This window comes from Cydia fagiglandana, chromosome 5 (assembly GCF_963556715.1).
Source record: "Cydia fagiglandana chromosome 5, ilCydFagi1.1, whole genome shotgun sequence".
In the NCBI taxonomy this organism is placed as follows: domain Eukaryota; kingdom Metazoa; phylum Arthropoda; class Insecta; order Lepidoptera; family Tortricidae; genus Cydia; species Cydia fagiglandana.
Window position 1 is genome coordinate 10,652,483 of NC_085936.1, and position 24,424 is coordinate 10,676,906.

The 24,424-nt window shown below is 38.3% G+C and overlaps 1 protein-coding gene across 2 annotated transcripts in view; it reads left to right on the forward strand.

The window, feature by feature from the left end:
- Nucleotides 1-23,129, forward strand: part of LOC134664444 (uncharacterized) — a 148,026-nt gene extending 124,897 nt beyond the window's left edge. For both annotated transcript variants that reach the window (XM_063521104.1, XM_063521105.1), the window contains 7 exons: nucleotides 11,926-12,047; nucleotides 17,723-17,917; nucleotides 18,230-18,415; nucleotides 19,018-19,086; nucleotides 20,023-20,195; nucleotides 21,202-21,410; nucleotides 22,083-23,129. In XM_063521104.1, coding sequence (XP_063377174.1) covers nucleotides 11,926-12,047; nucleotides 17,723-17,917; nucleotides 18,230-18,415; nucleotides 19,018-19,086; nucleotides 20,023-20,195; nucleotides 21,202-21,410; nucleotides 22,083-22,216 — 1,088 coding nt within the window. In that variant the 3' untranslated portion in view covers nucleotides 22,217-23,129. The remainder of the gene's footprint in view (nucleotides 1-11,925; nucleotides 12,048-17,722; nucleotides 17,918-18,229; nucleotides 18,416-19,017; nucleotides 19,087-20,022; nucleotides 20,196-21,201; nucleotides 21,411-22,082) is intronic.
- Nucleotides 23,130-24,424: the final 1,295 nt, after the last annotated feature.

A 24,424-nucleotide genomic window follows, 5' to 3' on the forward strand; every position in this document is an offset into this window, starting at 1 on the left:
TGTGTTGAAATGTTATAAATACTTGCTCACCTTTCAAAGAAAATACAATATGTACCTCCTTTTAGTCTACTCTTTTTCCATATTGCATCCTAAAGGGTCTACTTTCCACTCTTCAATCACGTGAATTAGATCTATTTCGCGATAAGAGCAATTTGACCGCGAGAAAGTGTAAAAAGTAGACCTTTACGCATATATGCTGTTTTCCAAACATATGTCGGCATCTTGGAGAAGGCTTGGTGGAAGTCAACAAAAAATTGCTAGTTTGACATATGGGTATCAATCAGCTCGGCGCCATCACTTATTAGTATTCCGAAGGCACAATATTAGAACTCACTTCCCTGCTATTACACCTTCCAGCTTCACATCATTACCCAGCCCTCATGATCAGCCAGTGTGGATAGGAAATGTTTTTCAAAAGAAAATACTTCACAAATTACACGGGAGTGATCGTGCACCGTGTAGAGAATGCCTTGTTTACAAACAGTTAGGTTAGTCTTGTCGTTTATTTAAATTGCATACCGTTACATTTGGAAGTATATGTTCTTCTCGGGTGTGCATACCGAAACAAAATAAATATGAATTACTCAAACACATTTTCTAATTTTAAATTAAATAGAAGTCGGGGACGCCGGTATTGAGAGTTATAGTTGAATGAGATTGGGTGCAAGTTCTATTTATAAAATAATAAGGTAAAGGTTCAGCACACGATGTAGGCTATTGATGAAGATGCGACTATTAGTTTGCCACTAAGTATTAGAGGCGAACAGATTGCTTTCCAGGATATCGCATGCCGGTCACTCAATATTGCATGCTCATGTTTATTATTTTAGATAATTATCATTATCTCCATCTTTTCACAAGAGTATGCAATCTTTTGGCAGCGAAAGAACTTAATTACTACCATAATTACACCGCGACACAATAAGCTAGAGCGGTTTCCGTAGACCACAGCTGACGCAACCACGGATGGTGCCATAGACAATGCAGTACAGTTACAGTGACCGTTACAATCGCGTCAATTCCATCGCGATTAGTGGAAACTTCCCTTTAATGTTGACGTTGATTAATGTCCTCTTGCGCAATAGTTAAAGCGCGTGCTTTAACTGCGTGCGCACAGTACAATTTGCAGCCACGGGAGTCTTAAAATAGCATGCATCCGAGCTTAGTTAGGTCTATTCTTGTGTCTTAGGTACCTATGTCATAAAAGACTTGTCTTGTGGAATGAACTGTCGCCTGCGGTATTTCCGGACCGATACGACCTTCAAGCCTCCAAGAAAAGAGCGTACTCCCATCTTAAAGGCCGGCAACACACTTGCAACCCTTCTGGTGTTGCGGGTGTCCATGGGTGGCGGTAATCGCTTACCATCAGGTGATCCGTCTGCTCGTTTGCCTCCTATATCATAAAAAAAAGACCTGATATCAGATCCTAACCGTAACCATTTACAGAGTGATAAATTCTCTTAGCTATTAGCACTTGTTATTGACATGTTTAGTTACTGCGCCCTTACTTGTTATTTTTTTGCTGACAAGTACTTTTACCCGTTAAATAAATTCTAAGGAGCGCGCCTGTTTGGTTGGAAACTTAATTCGCTTCAAATAAAAGAGTCAAAAATAGTAGGTATGATTAAAAAAATTACAATAGATTTTTAGTATACAATACAATGTACAACAACACAATACAATACAACAACAATTACAATAGGTTTTTAGTAGGCTGTGTAGCTTTCCTGTGGACATCATAAAATAAACGGAATTAAAAGCCTAGTGTTCGTACCTACATTATCATTATCGGAATTCTAACCTTCTAATACTTTTTTTAAATTGGTATGATGAATGTCTAAGAAAAATGTTTTCACTTGTCCACAGAAATAACGCCAATTTTCCCCGAACGTTTTTGAACCATAAAAACAAAGTGTTTCTTATTTAGCTCATGATCTCGATACTTGAGAAATCTTAAATAAATATACATGTTATATACTTTCTACGCTTACTGTGTTCGGCACCAGAATGTCTACAAGTTGTCCAATATCAACGTGTATTAAAGAACCAACGTTTATTATCTCAGCTCATCTGTTAGGCAACGCTGTTATCGTACGGTAGCTATAATACAAGCAAAGATAAGGTATGGTGCAATATGTATGCGTTAATAAGCTTTGCGTAGAATGCGTCGTTAAACTCGTATGGTTGCGTTGTGCGTGTATATTGTACTCGTATAGGTAGCACGTATGTACGAATTGCACGAGTATAAGATTGTTTCATTGACGTATATGTCGGGAGTGTCGGGACGGGCCTTACGGGCACTAAAAATGGTACTAGTTCAGCGGTGTCACTCACGAATTCCAGCCAATCGTGTAGTCTAACGCAACTAGTTGCGACCAATCGCGCGCGTGATGCGAACTCATCAACCAATCGCGTTGTAGCGGTGTCACACCGCTGTACTGGCCATCTTCTTATTGCCCGTAAGGCCAGTCAATGGATTGTTTACAAGCTTATCCATTACCTACATTAATAAAAATACTGTCGGTCAAAGGATTATCAACCGCTTGTTAGATTATGAATTATTAATCAAACAGGTAGTTTATAAACACTGCTTCTGCGTGAAAACATAAGGAAAGATTATGAACCTTGTTAGATTGCTTTTTGTATTTATCATGTTCATCAAAAACTGCATTGACAAACCTTAAAAATTCACAAAAATTAAGTGACCAATTTGTTTGTGAGTGTTATTACTCGTACTTTGTTTAATATTTATTTACAAAGTCGGCGCGTATCGAACTTTAAGATATCGCGCCGTTAGACATTCACTAGATATGAAATAGTAAAGATATGTGACGTTCCACGGAAAAAGGTACCTTATGGCAGCTGGCGCTTACGCTTATTATTAACGCCGCTCCAATATTCAGTCGGGGTAATGGTACCTTTCGCCGTGGAACGTCACATATCTTTACTATATCGTATCTAGTGCATCTCTAATTCATTTCCCGAATCGCGCCGAGTGACATTTAAATGGGCACAGACGGCTTGCAAACTAAAGGCAAGCCGCGAAAGGAAAGCATTTCGCGTGTAAGTAGGGTCATGCAATCCCATACGTAGAGGACAGTTATGTTCATTATTAAGTCCACACGAGCATGACTTGCTACGCGGTTAATATTGTCATCATCGTTACCATCATCTGAGTTTAACCCGGTTAGATGTGTTTTTGAAAATAAGAAGCTAAAAACAAAAGCAGGTTAATAAGAAGTGGGAACGAAGTGGAAACTCAAGATTGGTTAAAATCGCAAGAATTAAAAGAATGGGAGCAATGTCAGGGTCTCAAGGTACAACCGTTCGCTTGCAAATACTATACATTTTGCCCCCATACGCTTTTCGTTTTTATGACGCAATTTATTTAATCCCTCATGCAAAATACCTACTAGAAATTGGTATATCGGAAAATGTTCCGACGAGCAATTACGAGGATCGATCGTTGCATAATAAGATTATGTAGGCACTTAAATAACATATGCCCTTTAAAACTCTTAATTTAAAGCCCACCTTTCAATATTAAAAACAAAAGAACAAGTCAATAAAAGAATTCACAATTACGCATAATTGCGCATCCATTATAGGTTTATACAAGTCTTCATAACCGGCATTGATTAAGAAGCATGTGTTATTCCAATAACTTGCAGATTCAAAATCTGAGATGGACCCATGGACCAGTATAGTGCGCTCTCAGGCTGTTACATAATTTAAGTATCTTCAAGACACAGTTACACTGGCTCATGGAAAAGCCGACCAGTCCTCGTCTGTGCAATCAATGGTAATACAAGGCCAGTAAAGGTTAGCCGTGCGACCACTTTCTACCGTCACCATGGGAAAACGGCATCTACCATGTAGACGTAAACACGGTGTACTTTCTACGACATTAAATAGGTATTTTATACGTGTTGCCGCCTCATAAATAATGGCTTTTACTATCCGGGATTGAATTACTAACACCAGTGCGAAATCGGCATACAAACATATAGCGGATATAGTCTAATTTAAAAACGGTGCGACTCCGAACTTGAACAGCGTAAAGGACTTACGCTAGACCGGGCCGGGGCCGGGCCGGAGCTTCCGGCACTTCGTTTTCCACGGAAAGCACCACGTGATCACCGATCAACCGTCAGAGTAAATGACATGTCGGACGCCTCGGCCCGGGCACGTCCCGGTCTAGCGTGAGTCATCCTTTAATTGTAGAATACCAGCTGACATGATATACTTGCTTGCTATGCTCTATCTCCCACTGTCACTTAGCTTGATATGTTTAAGAGCAAGTTGCACATTCACACGCAATGGTCAGCTATATGGGATCAGATGGCTTGATTTTGGTATCCCTCGACCTAAAAATATGATCCCAATATTTCCAATATAATTCAAATATTAAGCGCGTCGCACTCTTAACATAAGTTGCTTAAAGTTGCTGAAAACATGACACTTTAACAAATGCGATACCAATCTAATCTCAATACATCAGCGCCATCCGGAATATTAAGACCGGCTCACCTTCTGCGCGAGCGCCTGATGTGAACGTTGTGATCGTCCGTCACGCGACGCGTGCGCTATTGTGGCCCAGGGCTGTCATGTAGGTACATTTATATTGAAATGTTACAACTAACTAAGACAAACACTTTTAGTAACTTTTTTTTAGTAATTTTAAAAACAGATATGGATAATGGACACGTCAAAATAAATAACAATTTAAATCCCTAAAGTAAAATACAATATAGAGTGTCAAGGTGTGTATGACTGTTACGTTACAGCCGTATCCGTATACCTATTGCATAGCTTTGTTAGTTAATTATTTTTATACGTAGATAGATTTCACAACAAGAAAGTTAGTGCATGTGACAACCCTGAGGAGAGTTACAGATAATCGTATCAGATGCATGACTTATGGACATTGCAGTTCCGGCTAAAGACATTGGATATAAGTGGCCCACTAGGGTAATGTGATCAATTAAAAGCAGTAAGGAAGTACATGTACCTGCCATATTAGTAAAGATGAAGTTTTACTTTACTTTAAAATCTAGTCTAGAGGATAATTTAGTAGGTGAATAATAGGTAAGTTACTTACCTAATAAAAACAAAAAACAGAAAAGGATATGTATAAGGAAGTAGTAAAATGTTCTATAACTGAAAATATATTCCGGATTTGAATAGGTCACCTATGGTTCAAAGATGAAATCAACTACTTACATAATAATCAACTCAAATTAAGAAAAGACGAAATTGAATCATAAGTAATTCAATTTCGCCTTACCGGACTAAGACAACTTACTGAAGGAATTAAGACGAAACAGGAGCTGAGTTTTAAATATTTTAGGTAAATATACCCGTCTCGCTAACGGAAGCGGCACCTAAAAGTAGTGCGATAAGGACAAGGCGAAAAATCCTGCGTAAAAATCTCAAAAATCGAGGTTTCGTACTCCTCTGTTTCCTCCTCCAAAACTTAACCAATCGTAACCAAATTTGGAAATCTAAATGAATATGAAATTATCTGTGTCGGACCGTTTTGCTTTTTTGGCTAATTGATATCAGTTTTGAATGCCACGCCTCTCATTGCGGCATAGTCAATTAGGCCATTTTGGCCATTTTTGAAGGGCTCTAGCGCCTTAAAAAACAAAAATATCAAAAAAAGCAAAACGGTCAGACACAGATATTGACAATATTAATCTGTGTTGAAAAAATCATTGCTCCTAGCTTCAAAAACCACGGAGGAAAACGAGGAGTATGTTTGTATGGAGAAATGACCACTCCTGTTGGCTCTTAACGTGTAACGTGTAATATGAAGTCTAAGAACGATTTTGATTAACCTCTGTCGTCGATCCTTCAAAAAAGCATACTTATGCAAAATTCTTTCCAAATCTGACGGGGCATTGACGTAGGTACATTTTGCCGCAGGTGCCCATTGTCTTCGCACCTCGCATTCGTAATGGCTACCATTCATTTTCTAATTAGTGTTTATTGCAACATCAGGTCACGGTCGTCATGGATGCTATTGATTGTTTAACGATTTGCTTACATTGCTAAAGAATTGACCTCTTCCACCTGACTTAACATCACATCAACACATTCTACACGTTAATCTTAAATTAGAAGATAAAACGAGTTAGAATCATACAAATATAACTCCTAAAGTCCTAAACAATAAGGTCCAATGCTAAGGGCTTGTCATTACTCACAATATTGTAATAGTGTCAATACACTATAAGTAACATCAATATGTTATAACGCCGCTAGTTCACGTTCAACGTTCAAAATCGTACGGATCGCCGTACGATTTCTGTCAATCGAGCTAGACTTCTACTAACTTGATTTTGCATGCTCAATACCCGTCATTGCACATATCCCGGATGCTTTCTCCGCCCAACGGATACCGTAACAGATGATTCCACTAATGATGAACTGGGTGTAATGATAAATGATTACGTATGTGGGCACCGTTTCCCATGTGGTTGCATTTGCTAAGACGGCTACTCGTAGGAGCTGTGGTCGATTTCTGGGGCTTGCGCAAGCTGAATGGAAAGTGATAATGAACGTAATGAGGCTGAAATGGTTCTTTTGCATTTTGTCTGTTAGGTTAAGTGTGTAACTAAAGTTAACTCACTCTTGGCTGTTCTTTCAAGTCCTCTATACTAGGGATCTAATTCAAAAAGCAAACAAATATCGTTATATCTGGCATTAAACAAATATCTGGCATGCTCTAGGTCACGTATGCATGCGGTCAAATAACTCTATAATATTTTGTGGGTTTAGGTAGGTACCTAATATTGATGTTGACCATCTAGTTACCCTATATATAATACTACATACATATATCCTTAGCAAATCAAAAATAATACCTACAATTAGTTAACGTAATATCTGCATTACTTATCTCTTTTACTCACGTAGGTTTCTTTCTATTTTTATCAATTATTTTTAAATAATTACCTTGCATTAAGTACTTGTACAATCAACGTCATTAATTCATCATTAAACCAAGTGCGTAATATCATTAGTTTATTAGGTGCATCTTATAATCGTTTCTAAATGTTACGCAATATGTTTTAGTTCCATACTAATGATTTTTGTAACGATTACGCTTATCGTCGGAAGTATTAATAGTCCTAAATAACAATAAACGTTATTCAGGACAAAATCCTTGCTTTCATATGAAGTGCGCACTTTTTAAACTTAATAATGAAATTTTTAAGACGCAGGTTTATTAGGAATTGGCCTTACAACTTACAACTGACCCTTAAAGCTCAAAGTGAAACTATAACGAATATAATTAAGGTGCAGAGGTGGATAATACAAATAAATTCCTTTGCAATTTATTCTTATTGAATTCCTTTAACTTAGCCATGATTCACACCTGTAACCTATTATTGCACCATATAGTAGTATACCCTATAATGGACGTGGAACCAGTAATGGGACAAAAACATAATTCCTCTAAAATAAGTATCTAAAAGTAGTTTATAAACACTGGCTGTATATTATCATAAATAAGAGTCCTAGAGCTGTTTCAGTTTGAAGTTTCATTAAATTTGGTTGCTTTTTAAGAAATTGGCGTCAACCCAAAAGTTGTCGTGTCACTGAAAAAAAATACCACTACGAATTCTTAACAACTTCGCTAAGAGAGGTGAGTTAATTTATTAAATTTCAATTAATTAATACTTGATGAAAACTAGAATGCGTTTTGTTAATTGAATTTACCATGAAATAAGGTATACAACACACTATGTTGTGACTCCACAGATGTAAAAAAATAGTGGTATTTGGCCCAATCCCATTATAGGAGCTGTAAAACTGCGTACCTCCTATGATGGGACAATTGACAGAATGATGCTTGCCATGCCATAATTTCATGTTTAAATAATACAGAAGTAAAATGTAGTTACGAAATATGTCAATCAGGAGGTATTCTCGGACTTCGGATAAATTAATATCGTTTTTCCAAACTTTTATTTAACTTGCCCTGTTAGTTAGTGTGCGTCCAATCTTGGTAGCTGAATTTGAGCCACTTTTCGATTTCCGATTCAGTTGAAATTTTGTGTAAGTACGTAATTAAGTATGCAAATCGGATGATAATGCAATATAATGATAACATGGACCTAATCTGATGATGGAGACAGGAGGTGGCCATGGGAACTTTATCGCAATAAACCCTAACTAATTGTGTTTGGGTATATTAGAGTTGTCTCGATGGATCTAATACAATAATAATTGGCTGTGGAAAGAAAAATACATTCAGCGATAAAAGCTTATACCAAAAATTGATTTTTTTGCCGTAACTTTGCTTTGGTGTCCATGACTGGAGAAAAAAAGCATAGTTTTAATTTGTTAAATATGTGGAAACTAATTGCTGTATCTTTCATACAACACGCCTAAAACATGAAAGACGGATAGGACTTTCATCTTTTAACACGCTAAGCGGTAGACCATTTACATGTATACGGGAAATATCATAAATACTCCAAATTTCCTCTTAAATGTCCCATGACTGGTGCTGTTACTATAATAACTAGCTTAGTTAATTATTATAATTATTAACTAGGCAGTTATGTATAACTAGCCCTACAAAAATATTCATATTTATAAACAGTTACCACCGAATTAACCCTGACCCAACCAAACCAGTATTTTGACAGAAAGACGTGACACGCTCATCACGCACCTAATGTAAATGACTGTACCTGACACCCACTTGGAAAATAATTCGTTTGATCTTTTGACACGAGCAATTCGTCGAGTGAGTTAGCTCAGCGAGACCATGTGTAATTTTATCTTGAGACACAATTATTTCCAACATTAGTCCAGATTAATCCATTGTATACTAATGTTTAATATCCTACTTATTTCAATGCATTACACCAATTGACAATTTAGATTAGAAGTAATTTAGCAACAATTAGACGTTCTAATTTTACTAATATCGATCTAGAATTTTCATAATCGATCTGGAACATTTACTTTTAATCTGTCGGAATGTAGTTATAATTATTTAGGTCGTGAGTATAAAACTGTTGTTTTTTAGGTAGGTAGTAGCAGACGATATTGCGTAACGATTGACATTAATAATATAATTAAGGTCGTAACGCGTTTGTCGAGAAGACTTCAAAAGTCTATTTAAGAGCTTGAGCGTATGGAAATGAATTAGTTAATCGGCAGTTGGGCGTCGGAAAACATACGTGAAAAATAAATAAGATTATTTATCAACAATGACGGTAGACAAATCTGAGTTTAGTGAAACGAGAAATACAGCAGTTGCAAGCAAGGACGAGGAAGTGTCGTGTTGGAATTGTCTCACTAGCGAAGGCAATAAGAAAGAGCCACTTCCCCTCTCTAGTGTGCGAAAACAGCACAGGGAGAAACTACGCTTATATTCCTTTTTCGCAGCACAAGTAACTAAACCCAAGGCTGTACCATTAAAGCAACGTGTAAGTGAAAATTATTCTGCAGCTAAAAAGGTAGATGAACAGATTTTGCAACAAAAATCTACAGAAAATTACTATGCTGATAACATTGAACAACACCTTACTACTATATCAGATAGACTAAAAGCGTCGCCTGAATTAGGGCCGAAAACTTCTAAAGTCTCGCAAAGTAAATTACTGCATATAGAGAACGAATTGTACTCCTTAGCAGATGAACTTAAAGTGTCAGCCAGTAAACTAAATAGAGTTTCTGAACAAGCAAAAGACGGCGTGATTAAAGAAATATATACGGAAAATACCAATCGTGAATACAAAACTGTATCACTTCAATCACGATTGTCACCAAACTTGAGTAAACTACCGGAACACATTGAAGTTAAAAGTAAAGTATTAGTTGAATCTTCATCACCGAGGATAAAACGTTCAATTCATAAGGATACTGATGTTCAATATAGCTCGGTTATTGAATTTAAGAAAAGGGACGACATTGTTGAAGAATTAAACGATGAAGTAGATATTCCTGCAACCAGCAGTGGAAGGACATCATCAGCCAGTGATAAAATTGAGAATGCAAGCTCTTGTGGTTCTGACTCTGGATTCGCTGAGAGGGAACATTCATCGCCTGAACTGTCAGTCAAAAATGAACGATTATACAAATCCTGTCTACGCAAAGACTTGAAGACCACGCTCCCTAGCCTGAAAGCCGATAGTATTCCAGCCACCTCAACTACGTCCCTCTACACACCGAATACGGCGCCAACCAGGGTGTCTGAAAAATATACTCGTTGGAGCACACTTTCGATCCATCAAAAGCCAATCTCTTTCGGTGGTATGTAATTTTATCCATTTTTTTTTACTTAGTTACTCTAGTCTTTAGAGTTCTTCCCGGCTTCACGCACTTCTGACGATCTTGATCGGTCTTATTGTTCTTAACCTCATTTGACCATAGAGCTCATTTGGTTTTGAATTGAGCGCCGTTTGTGTGCACTAGCTATCGTTAATTCTCGCTCTAACAGGAAACAATGTGACTACAGGATACGATAACATGTGTAAATGAGTTAATTTAATGAACAACCATAGCGTGATTTTGTTTAAATGTAACTAGTCGTGTTTTGTGTTGTGTTTCAAGTGGCAAAATGGCAAACGCGAGAGGCAGTTCTAATCCCAGATATTTGTCTTTCGAAAATAGGACAACTACCCGAGATGTGTCTCCTGTGGCACGCTATGAACCTGTTAATATAAATACATTTAATAATGCACAAAGTGACCTAACTGAAAATAAAACGACATTTCGCGAGTGTTTGTTACGATGGTGTTGTTTCTGCTGTAAATCGTCACCAGTGGACAGTGATCCAATAACAAATCATAATTTCCAATCGGCTACGGTTTTAGACAATCCAAATTCTTCGTTAGTGGGACCGACGGGAAATAGTTACACGTTAAATAAAGATCCTCCAAACCAAATAGAACGTTCTGTTCCCTCATTAACGGTTACTCGGCCGTTAGACGATGAATTCTCAAAGTCTACCACAAGACTTTTGCTTGATAGCGAGCAAATGTCAAGTTCAATACTTATGCCTAAATGTAAAGTGAAGAAAAAACCTCCGCTTTCGCCTAAAGAATCCCCGAGTAACAGCCGGTGCAGTACTTTAAAATCGGGTGAGAAAGCCACTTTCATTCGCGACGTTTTGGCTTGTCGAGACTCATTTTTGAACTCGTTAGAATGGTGTGATAATTCCTTGACGAGGGGTAAAAAATGCCGTCAACTTAAACGCGACGAATGGATTGAATTGAAAAACGAGGATGGTACCCAAATATTCAAATACGACTGTCTTGGCACACTCATAATATATATTCTGTCCTCACGTCTTACCTAATAACTAATTTTCTACCACAATCGTTGGCAGCACTGGTGCTTCCACCTAACAAACATAATTTTATTTACATGCTATGCGAGCACTTGTAACGATACGTTACTAAACCACATTAGATCGTTAGAACTCATTCAGGAGCTATGTTTGTATTTAATAGCTAAATCCTTTAGACCTTACAAGGTCGGACCATAATCCATATAGACAGCTAGAAATGCGTGACTACCTGTTAGGTTCGAGTACATAGACTGGGTGTCAAAAATTCCTCTCTAGTTTCTTGTAGTTTATATTCCTAATGATAGATTAATGGCGCCTATTAACTTCGCCGTATTACCTCAAAAAATCGTATTGCATTCAACTTCTTTCCTCAACAAAATAAATAAACTGTATTTTTGCAAATACGACATTAATAGGCACTAAGTATTAACCCACGCATATTCGACAATAAGTACTTATGCAGGACGACATATTCTCTTTTCGGTCGCAACACAACGGCCTTCGCCTCGAAAGTAGTCCCGTTTTGGTAAACCTGTGTACCTACTTACCTAATTATAGTATATCTAACCAAAAAATAAAATGAAACTAACAATGTATTTTGTTTCCAGATGAGACGTACATATCGGAGTCGGTGTCGCCGGGCCACGCCACGCTGCCGCGTCGCTCCAACTCACCGCTGCCTCACGAGCGCGACCTCGATCGCTTCTCACTCAACAGGAGTGGCCTTCAGGTAACTGATAAGCTCTTAATTAAATGGTTTTTAAATGACAGAACGTTCTTTTTTAGTTTTCTGGCACGAAATGAGGAACTTAAGAGCGCTGTTAAAGGTAGTAAAAGGATTTAGATATTACGATTGACAAGGACAAGGACAGACATTTAGAACAAAGCTAAAATTCCTAATTATACAGTCGTATTGCGAGAAAACAAACTGTGACCACGATAAAAAACAGCAATACAGCGCGATGGTAGCCACATGAATAAAATAACATACAAAATCATGTCACCTTCTGTCACTTACTTCAGCCAAGTTGAGCCCTTCGGACTCCTTGCAATCATTAAGTTTGTATCATTTCACTCGTTTGTATTCAAAAGTAACTTCAGTTATGTTTGCAATAAAAAGCAAAACCTAGCCACCGACTACTCTTTCATTATAGTACCACGAAGAATTTAGTTATGTAAAAACATTTGTAAGTGTACGGGGGCATTGTTTCTCCCGCCATTGTTATGTTGCTTTGTCTTGCGACACGAGAACAAGGAGGTTTGCAAAACATTTAACCGACCAAATATCCAGGTTCCGAGCGCGTTGCTCTGTGAATAAAGGCCTTTGCACACCGGATTGCGTGTGCGTGACGTGCCCGTGCGCGTGCGCTTAAATGTTGGAGCCGCACATGCACACGTCACGCACGCGGTGTGACGTCTCCCATTAAAATCTCTATACTACAACGCTGCACGCGCACGTACTCGTCACGCACACGCAGCCGGTGTGCACAAGCCTTAAGGCCGAGACACACCGGCTTGCGTGTGCGTGACGTGCGCGTGTGCGTGCGCTAAAATGTTGGAGCTGCACACGCACACGTCTCTCATAAGAATCTGTATATACTACGACGCCGCACACGCAGCCGGTGTGCACAGGCCATTAAATTGTTCCCATTGCTTATAATATGAATAACCAGTGAAGTACGATCTCCGATTATACTTCATTGTCACGGATTTAGAGGTTCCAAGTTTGACTTTGTATGGGGGCGTTTTTAGAATTAGAGTCCGTCACGTAATGGAATTCCACACACCAAAAAAAATTTTTTTTTGACTAAAAATGGGTTCAATAAAATCTACTATTTATATATTTTATGAAAATGTTACTTTCTTTCTATATACATTATTTATATTCTTAATAAATCACTTTAAACTGAATGACAGCCAATGTGACGATCCATTACGTTACAAGTTTTAGGCAGGTTTTAAGTGAAGATCGGTGTGTTTTAAGTGAACCAGTTTTTATTTATTGAAATACAAAACAATATTAATTTTCTAAAAACGAATAACAACTGCAATACTAAGTATTACAATAAAGTTATTTAAAGAAGTCTTTCCAATACGTCACATTTTTTGTTTTAATTGTTGCTTTGCAATCATTTTGTTATAAAAAACGTAAGGTAAAGGTATTATAAAAAGTTGTTTTTAATAATTATCATATATTATTCTTGCAAATGAGATCGAAATCAGTATCAATTATCCTAATAATTAATATAAATTCTAATAAAATCAATCACAGCCACAGTAGGACAAAGTGACGTTATGGACCATAATATCGCGTTTAGGAACTACATGAAGGGTTTACATGTGCGGAAAATAGCTACTTAATTTAATACCTACTTAATGTTGTACTAAATTAAATAATTTAGTAATTAATACCTATTATTATAGTTTAACTTAACAGATTTTGAAATTTCCTGCAGTAATTATGCTTTCGACTGCAGCAGTATTGCAGCACGACAATACTGCCGACTGCATTACTGCTACAAAATCAAAATAGATGTTGCTGCCCAGTTTTTTGACATTTGCAGTCAGCAGTATTGTCGTACTGCAATACTGCTGCAGTCGAAAGCATAACCTGCGCCTGCCAGCGTTTCTTAGGTCGAGCCGCCACTGGTGCTAAGTAATTACTAGTAGGTCGAGTAGTTAGAAGAATATAGCTAGAATAAAATTATTTGTGTTTTTTAATATCACTCTACCTACTATATTTTGGCAACTTAAAATGACGGCATGTAAACCGTGCATTTTCATTCCATACGTCACGTTTTTTTGTTCCACTAATACATCACGTAACGTTTTGGATGTGACGTAGGCATGCCGGTTGGTTAATAAAGCGAAATAGCGGTCTGATCGTTTGAATTTTCTTAATTATAATTATTTGATATCATACAACACATAATAATCTAACGTAATTCATAAATATTTAGTCAATAATTGGCTCCTAATCTTCAGTTTAATTCAGTTCGTAGTGGAAAACAAATTTCTGCACATCGTGACGCACAACCTACACTAGCTTTTTTCGAGCCCAATTGCCTTGTAAAACCTAAACACCGGGTAATTATAGGAACATAATGTTACGATCATGTAAAAATCCGTATGATATTAGTCGATTTTTGCTACTAAGTTGGTAAAAATTCCGCGACGTTGGTGGAAATTTCCACTACGTCGATATTGAAGGACAACAATAAATTAAACTTTAATGCATATTTTTACTTTAGGTGCTAAAAAATAAGGTTTTTAATAGATTTTGGCTGGTACGATCTTATCACACAACAACCAGGTTCGGGCCTAGAAGGAGGCAGATATATAATATTTGGATCCAAAGTATGCAAAGTGTGCATGGGACACTCAAAAATCATCTCCCTTTCTTCCGTTTTTGTACATTTTCTTTACTATAAAGTACCATTTAATCAGTTTTTTTACCATAAATACTCAGATAATAAATCACTTTACAATTTTTGTATACATGTAGTACACTTTAAAACAATATTTGACGGTAAAAAAGTATACCAAAGTCGTGGGACAGTGATATTTTACCCAAATATTTTTTTCCGAAAACGCCCATGGATTCTTAACGTTCTGACTTCTGCCCATGATCCCACATACACTTTGGGCTATACTTTGTTTCGTCCATGACAACCTTGACCTGACAAAAGCAGGTCAACTTATCTCTCGACAGTTCTATTCTCATAATGATTAACAAAATCCGTTTCTAATCTGCCAGTACTTACTGTTTAATTAACTGATTAGGACCATGAACACAAACTCATTATCGAATCGCGCCCGCAAATGTAACCCTTTTTATTACTGGACAAATAATCGCGTAATATAAAGTAATTGTAATTGGGTTATGTTTAGTTTGTTGTGTTGGCTTTAAACCTGTTGTGTTGCAACACAACATTTAATCCCTTTTAAAGTGTCACAGTGTAGGTAGATGCGATAAAACGTTGCCCAATGCCATATGCGGTCGGCCGTTGGTTTCACATACCTACTTGGCAAGTCCGTACCTCCTGCGTGATGCGTGGTCCAGCTATATACAAATGCACGCAAATGACATGCAAATTATACTTTTACAAATACTTGAATCGTAAATCTGTGTCTAAATGCACGAATCTGGATAATAAATTACTTGAACTTTCTTCTTGCTTAAAGAACGGTAAACGGTATTCGATCAGGATGACTGTGAAAAGATAGATTAAATCAATTAGGTGAATTTGGGCACTTAGTATTTAAGGTGCTTATTTTAAAATACTAAAATAATTATTTCGCATTTTCCCAGTAGGAACTTCTGTTCCTTTCCTACTGGCGACAATCGCCGCATACGATTAAAATGTTATATTATACTCGTGTATATATATATATATATATATATATTACATTTTAATGTGACCTACACATTATAATGTTATTTACGATTTAGATAGTTACGATCGACTATTCGATCACAACAGCTGGCTATTCTTTGGCGTAAGCGTAAAAGATGTTTATCACATGGATGTTACGAAAATGAATTAATTACATTTTCAACTTAAATACCTACCTGCGTTGTTTTAGACACACATAAGTCAATAGAACGCCTTTGTAACATGTTTTTAAATAGACTATGGAGCCAGGAAATTGGTTATAAAATGTTATTTTAAGAACATATCTAGTTAACATATTTGTATCGTTAATTTCTGACAAAAATAGTATCATTAAAGTTTGTTTGTTTAAACATAGTTACTCGTACCTACCTACTGACATTCATTTGTCTCATAAATCAAACCGTTAATTGAACTCCTTCGAACTGACAGTAATAGCTATGAATCCGAAATAAGTTCCCGTATTATGTAAGTTTATGTAAACTTGGTTATAGTTGCTACCATACAATGTCAATTAGTGAATTTAACTAAACTGGGCTTTAACGCCATAATGATAATGCTGGGTCGACTCGTTCGTTCAATGCAAGAAATATATAACACTATAATTTTATGCAGCAATGTAGTCACTTCACTTGTTTACGTATCAATCGACTAAGAATGCCGTAACTATAAATAGGTAAATTCGCCTCTTATCTTTGTAGCCTTGTAAATCCTTATTTCCTTAATTTAGTTTTTTATTGTTATTATCAATTAAAGGTCACTGCCAAACAGGTGTAGGTAATGCCGTTTGGTAACGAAATATGCGTAATATAATTTAGGTAGGTACGCAAAAGAAAATATGAAACAAGGCCTGAATGCGCGTATGTAAGGTACAAAGAGCAACACTCCTAACTGTACATCGGTGGACCTTACGTTATTACAAAAGGTCCACGGATGGACAATTAAGACGAAACAGGAGCTGAGTTTTAAATATTTTAGGTAAATATACCCGTCTCGCTAACGGAAGCGGAAACTACCTAAAAGTAGTGCGATAAGGACAAGGCGAAAAATCCTGCGTAAAAATGTCAAAAATCGAGATTTCGTACTCCTCTGTTGCCTCCTCCAAAACTTAACCAATCGTAACCAAATTTGGAAATCTGAATGATTATAAAATTATCTGTGTCGGACCGTTTTGCTTTTTTGGCTAATTGATATCAGTTTTGAATGCCACTCCTCTCATTGCGGCATAGTCAATTAGGCCATTTTGGCCATTTTTGAAGGGCTCTAGCGCCTTAAAAAACAAAAATATCAAAAAAAGCAAAACGGTCCGACACAGATATTGACAATATTAATCTGTGTTGAAAAAATCATTGCTCTAGCTTCAAAAACCACGGAGGAAAACGAGGAGTACGTTTGTAAGGAGAAATGACCACTCCTGTTGGCTCTTAACAGTGTGGGCGATGGTACACACACGCCGTGACATTTGTTTGTAGTATCATGTGTCCGAGATAATGCAGACCAAAGCAGACATTGTGGGATATAGTCGCGGATTCGCAAACACTTTTGTGGAAACAAAAGACAATTGAATCGAATAAACAAAAGCCTAAACGTAATTTAGATTTGTAAACAATCATAATAAATATTAGATGAAATTCCTTGACTTCTAAAATCGACGGTAATACGGTCATTGCGGTAGTTTTCGTCCACTTGACAAAATTTGGACTTATTGCAATTCTTAATGTCTAAACAATATGTAGGTATATAAAAAATCTGCTTAATTTGACACGCACTTTTGCACAAATTTTCCTGCAAATAGAATTTAGTAAGGATAAATTCGAAAAGCGGGTAAACCCATATGCATTGATATGGTGTTATATTTATTGTTATGATTGCTCGTATTGGATCATCAATTGTTATTAAAGAACGTTAAACCCACATTCTATGCATATTTCATTCGGAATCATCCCATTTTCGGAAACATAACCACCAAAACACCGCGATTCGTGTTCTCATCAGCGTGTTTTTTTTTCAGAACCGCTCGGAATCCATGGCATCGGTATACTCGGGCGCAGGGGAGGGTATGCGCGGCAGCGTGACTGTGCGAGGGGATGTGCAGTTCTCTCTGCTTTACAACTACCGGCTCGGAGCGTTGGAGGTCGGAGTGCGGAGGTGCAGAGATCTCGCGCCTGTTGATGTCAAGAGGAATCGGTCGGATCCTTATGTTAAGGTTAGTTTTATTTTCTTGGTTCTGCAACTTCAATATTAAGTTTGCAATAATTTGCCATTGGCACGTGTCAGTGTGTGGCACTAGCATAACTATATAGGATACCATACAGCGAATTACCTATGTCCTATAGACCAACGCCTCTAATACCAACGCCTCTAATACCAAATGCGAACGGTGACAGTAGGTGCAACCGCTCTAAGAAACGCCTTGGTGTTTTCAACTGCGTTCACATTTGAGAACATTTTAATTCTGGAAACTTGCGCCGTCCCTTGCTTCTGAAGCTTTTCTAAACAAATGGCATCTCAATTCCAGGTGTACTTGTTACCGGACAAGTCCAAGACTGGCAAACGGAAGACGAAGGTGAAGAAGAACACCCTCAATCCGATATTCGAGGAGACGCTGAGCTTCGTGCAGCCGCTGGCCTCGCTGTCTTCACGGACACTGTGGCTCAGCGTGTGGCACGCAGACATGTTCGGACGGAACGACTTCCTCGGCGAGGTGAGATAACATACAGCCTGGCTAAAAAGAGTCAAAAATAAAAAGTGCAACACTGTAGTATCGTCCCGTTCCCTTATATATTGATTTGAAAGGGATGACACTACAGTATTGCCACTTTTTAATTTTTACTCTTTTTTGCCTGGCTGTAGGATAAGGTACAATTTATTCATTGAAACTTATGCCAGGTCGAGTTTTAACGTAAAATTCGGATGGCAACTGCAGCTGCATTTCTGTAGCGGCATGACTGCTGCGGCGTACACACGGGTGCTGTGCTTGGGAGATCTATCCTTTGCGCCTACATTTTTCAAATTTACCGCCTTTTTCTACTGACAAAACTGGCTTGCCAGAGTAGGTTTATTACATTAATTTATAAATCAAATTAAGGATGACTCACGCTAGACCGGGCCGGAGCTTAGAAAAATACCACGTGATCACCGATCGGCCATCATAGAAAATGACATGTCGGACGCCTCGGCCCGGTCTAACGTGAGTCATCCTTTATTCGTAATTGAGGTATAATCGTACCTTAATTATTATATTAATTTTTCCCATATAATTTGAGTTCCATACGTAAACTAAGTAAAATATTGATTGTATCTCAGGTGACGCTGCCGCTGGCCGACGTCGTGTTCGACGACCCCGCGCCCATGTGGTACAAGTTACACGAGCGGGTGAGTACCATATTGTCCATAATGTACCATGTGTATGTGGAAGAAGACGTACCTCGTGGCTCAAAAACCTCAGGTGCTGAGTAAAGATGAGCACCAGATCGCTGTTTCGAGCTGCAGCGTTAAAAGTGAAAATAGCCCTAATAATAGCCAAAGGCAGGAGACGGCACCATAATAAGAAGAAGTACCAACTTAATTGCACCGTAGTGCAAGTTACGTAAGAGGTCGGGTGTCCGGGTGGTTCTGGCTATCATGAACTTTTGGAAAGCCGTCCAAGCTCTATCCTAGTATTATGTTTATTGCCAACTGCAATACTTGTCTGGATAACTGTCTGGATTGACTAAAACAGATCTTCATAGAGCTATCTCTTTCATTCTAATGGAGTCAGTTGCATCGAACAGTGTGACAGCGTTAAAGCGTTTGCTAAATTTTATCCTAGCTAGTTTCGTAGGTTACTGCGGAGTGACGTTGAAAAATTCGTGTGGTGTGGTTGATGCAGTCTATGATGGATGGTTTTCCAATTAGGCTTCGCAAGAAATAATAGGGAATATGTATAACGCAAAACTCTGCATAGAAGGCGTCACTAACTCAATCACGTGGCCTACCGTGAAACACGACATTCGAAAGTTCGGTATCTGCCTCTCTATAATCTTGCTTTCGATCAATAGAGGCAGATAACGAAATTTCGATATTCGCGTTTCGCGGTAGGCGGTGGGCCACCCGTAAACAAACCGCCTTGATGCATCAATGTCATAGTAAAAACTTGTCAAAAAACTGTTTAAGGCGTAGTATGTATAAGTTACTCCATGGTTACTGGTACTTTACTAAACAAATTAGTGCTGCACTCTGGCGGCAGAACATTGCATTTACTCCCTATTCTACGCTAAAATGTGTTAAACCAAACCCACACATATTTTACAAAACTGTCTTCTTCCCCAGACGGAACAATTCGATGAGCAGCAAGGCACGCGCGGAGACCTGATCATAGGACTCAAGTTCGAGCTACCGGAGACAGGGCCGCGCGCCAAAGGAACGCTTCACGTGCTGGTTAAGGAAGCCAAGAACGTCGTGGCTACCAAGCCGAACGGGCTGGCTGATGTATTTTGCAAGAGGTAAGTTACACAAACATAATATAAAGCGTCACGTCATTCTATAGAACTTACTAACTATGTAAACAAATAGTAATTTCATCATTCAGAGACAATAAGACAATTTCAATACCTACGGCGTTTTGTTTACATAGTTAGCAAGTTTCATAGAATGACACTTTACGTCGTAGTTTGGTTTTAAGGCCGTTCTTCGATTTTCTTAAGCCACGACCACTTGCAGGAAATGACTTTTAATTTTTTTTTTTACAAATCATGAGAACTAAGCGAATAAATGTTTTGGTTAATTTTCGTTTCTGAGAGTTATTAGATACCTAAGAAGCAATTATTACTTTTCAATTGGGAGGTGCTTCTTCTTCATGTTAGGGGATGTATAAGGCTCCAAAGCCTATGTACTTATCACTGCGACCATCCCTGATCTATTGTGATCGCCACCTACTACAACTCTCGATCCAAACCTGCAACTTCAAACAGCTGCAGGATCTTTATGATCTCGAGAGACTAACTCCTCCGGACGCAATATGTGTCCGCCCAGGATTATGTCACGAGTACGCATTATAGGCAATGCACTCTGTGAGGATGTGCAAGGGCGTCTCCTCTGCCTCCATACAGAGTCTGCACCGCTCCCGGGAGGTGCTTACGGATGAAACAGTTGAGAATGTAACCTCACAATTCAAGATTGTATGCGCTCAGATTTTTTATTAATCCTCTTGAATCTAATTTTATATTAATCCTTATCATCATCATCATCTCAGCCATAAGACGTCCACTGCTGAACATAGGCCTCTCCCTTGGACCTCCATTCGTACCGGTTGGAAGCGACCCGCATCCAGCGCCTTCCGGCGGCTTAACAAGGTCGTACGTCCATCTTGTGGGTGGACGTCCTACGCTGCGCTTGCTAGTCCGTGGTCTCCACTCGAGCACTTTTCGACCCCATCGGCCATCTTACCATCATTAATCCTTATACTGTCCATTAAAATGTGTTATTAAAATAAGTGTTTGAATATTCCAGCTACCTCCTCCCCGAGCGCGGCCGCCTCGCCAAGCAGAAGACGAACGTGTGCCGACGCACGCTGAACCCGCGCTGGGAGCACACGTTCACGTACCGCGGGCTCGCGCCGCACGAGCTGGCCGCGCGCGCGCTGGAGCTCAGCCTGTGGGACCGCGACCGCCTCGCCTCCAACGACTTCATGGGCGCCGTCAGGCTGTCGCTGGGAACTGGTACGTATCCCTCATTTTATATTTGAAACAGAAGACGTACTTACATCGGCCGGTGGACACTTAACCCCTGTTGGTACCGTTCACGTACCGGTGGAGGCTAAACATGACGACTCAATACGAGAGCGCTGATACTCAGTCTGTGGGACCGCGACCGACTCGGTTCACGTAATTTTACGGGCCGTTAGATTGTTGTTAGAGTTAGACCAAGACAAGTCTGCAACGATTTTGATAGCACACGCAGTGCAAGCGTTATTTTAAACGTCATCGTCAAACTTCTATGAAATTATGACGTTTACACTTGCACAACGTATGCTATCAAAATCGTTGCAGGCTTTTCTTGGTCTAACTCTATGGATCTTTCAGTGAGCATAGGCAATATCAGAGCCCATTGACATTTCCATGATCCATGTATATTGTGGCCCTTATGTTGACAATATAAATATAGACAGTCAAACAAGTTTGTCAGTACACAAAAGGCGCAAAATTCAAATTTTATATGGGACGATAAATCTTCGCGCCTACATTTTTTAAATTTGCCGCGCTTTTCTACTGACGGAAATGGCTTGAACGAGCATAGGTCGCTTATCTGCGATTTTTCAATTTAATAATGTTTATTTAGGAAGTAAAAGGCTAATCTATATTACTCTAATTAAAATTAATTTGTTGTTGCAGGAATGTACATGGGAGCCAACGTAAACTGGATGGACAGCGTAGGCAAAGAAGTATCCTTGTGGCAAGACATGATGCAGAACCCGAACATCTGGGTCGAACGCTCGCTTCCGCTCCGACCACAACTCAACAATTAAATCCACCAACAGCAACAAACAACAACAACAACAAAAAACAACAACAACAAACAACAACAACGACAATTAAATAGGTGTACCTCCACCGTACTGTTCTATACTTTGATATAGATTTAGGTAACATATTCAAACATCATTTCAGTGTAATTTTAGTACCTAATGATAATAAAATGAATCAATTGGGACCAAAATCATGTCTTCTATTTTTGAATGTCTTTTTACCGACTTTACATTTTTCCTTTATAGGGTTACCTAGGCTAACATCTTACTAAGGACCAATGTGCCAATCGTGTAAAATGTTAATTTATACATTTTATCCACCTACTTAGTAATATTGTCTTTCTATACTTTTATCTGTACTTCTTTTATATACTTAACCTTAAAGGTTAACCTATTATTTAGTAATGAATACTCTACAAATACTTTATGTATCTATTTACTAATCGATTACATTCCAACTTTGTGATGAATACTTTTATAATTCTATAAGCGTAAGACTTTGATGACAATAATATTAATTTCTACTAGTAACTGCCTGCTAGTAAATACGGTTAAACATTAAATACGTTAATGCATTTAAAAATAGGTCTATATATTAAGTTTAATGTACAAATTAAGTTCACATGAGTTTCTAAGTATCTGCTCATGCATATTGTGATCTAATTATACATTTTGGAGAATGCTGAAAATAGTGTTGAAGTGTGAATGTGTGTGAAATGTTAAAATTGTGAATAAATGACAAATAACTTGTCTACTTAATACTTAACGATATGGAGACGTCCATAGTATATAAAATAGCCTTAGTTTGCCTACTTAACGATACAGAGTACTGTAGGTCCTGGTTTATTTAATAACTATTTTTGTATTAATATTGTCGATGTGAGAAGCGATATAAAATAAACATTGAATCAAGTTGTTGGTATTATTTGCATCTCCCACCCAAGCAAAACTGCGGATCTATCAACCGTCTTGTGAATTTATGATCATGCCATTGGTAATGTCCGACCGAAGGTTCGGTTTCGGTTTCGGTTTCGGCCAGTTTCGGCCAAAAAATCATGTTTCGGCTGTAGTTTCGGTTTCGGCCAAAAAACGGCCGAACCTTTCGGCCGGGCCGAAACTTACGAAATGGTACTTCGGAATAAGACCAAAAGTTGGAGAATAAGTACGAGTAGGACAACAATATTAATACCTATGACATGTTATACTGATTCATGTATAGGTACAGAAATTAATTGCTTTATTATAAAACACAATTCCACTAATGAGGGCGCCACTGGACGCTCGACGCAGTCTTAAGAGACTGTCAATACCTATAACGCGCACACTGTCTAATTGTTTCGGAGTGAATGAGTGATTTTACCTCAATTTACTATTGGTTTGTGTTCCACATGTCCTCTACTTCAGCTTAGCCTTTGGCCTCGCTGCGCCATGCTGGCCCTGCGGTCTCGCTTTTTAATACATACAATAGACATTGGTTGGAGTCTGTGCTCAACTACTAGTCCTGAAGCCTGAAGCACGGCTTTGACTTCGCATGAAAGTTCGCCTCACTGGGGCACTTCGGACTTTTAGGCTCAGGTGAAGATTGGTACCCGGCCTTGCGATATTGTCAACAAAAAATTTCGCGCTCGCGTTTTTGGTTGGTTTTTTGGTTGACCCTGTATCTACATGTTAATAACTTGACTGGTGAATGAATAGAGTTAGACCAAGAAAATACTGCAATGATTTTGATAGCATACGCAGTGCAACTAGTGCAAATGTTATTTATACGTCATAATTTCATAGAAGTTTTGACGTTTAAAATAACACTTGCACAGCGTGTGTTATCAAAATCGTTGCAGAATTATCTTGGTTAAACTCTAGTAATTTTCTTAAAAAACTGCTTAAGTAACATCAATTTCAAGGATATTGGGTGTTGACAGCCCCATCATATGTGTATAAAAGGGGTTTTATGACATTTTTTCAACGATTTTAACAAGTCTACAAAAGTTTCGGTTTCGGCCGAAACTAGAGCCAAAGCCGAACATTCGGTTTCGGTTTCGGTTTCGGCAATAAAACATGTTTCGGTCGGACACTAGCCATTGGTTATCATTGGAAGGAAAATATCATGATTTTTTTCTTTTTACCCGAAATTAATATATGTGTTATGTGTACCTAATTGTTTGCTGATCCAGTGATAAAGTTTTTAAATATAAAATAATTACAAACCCC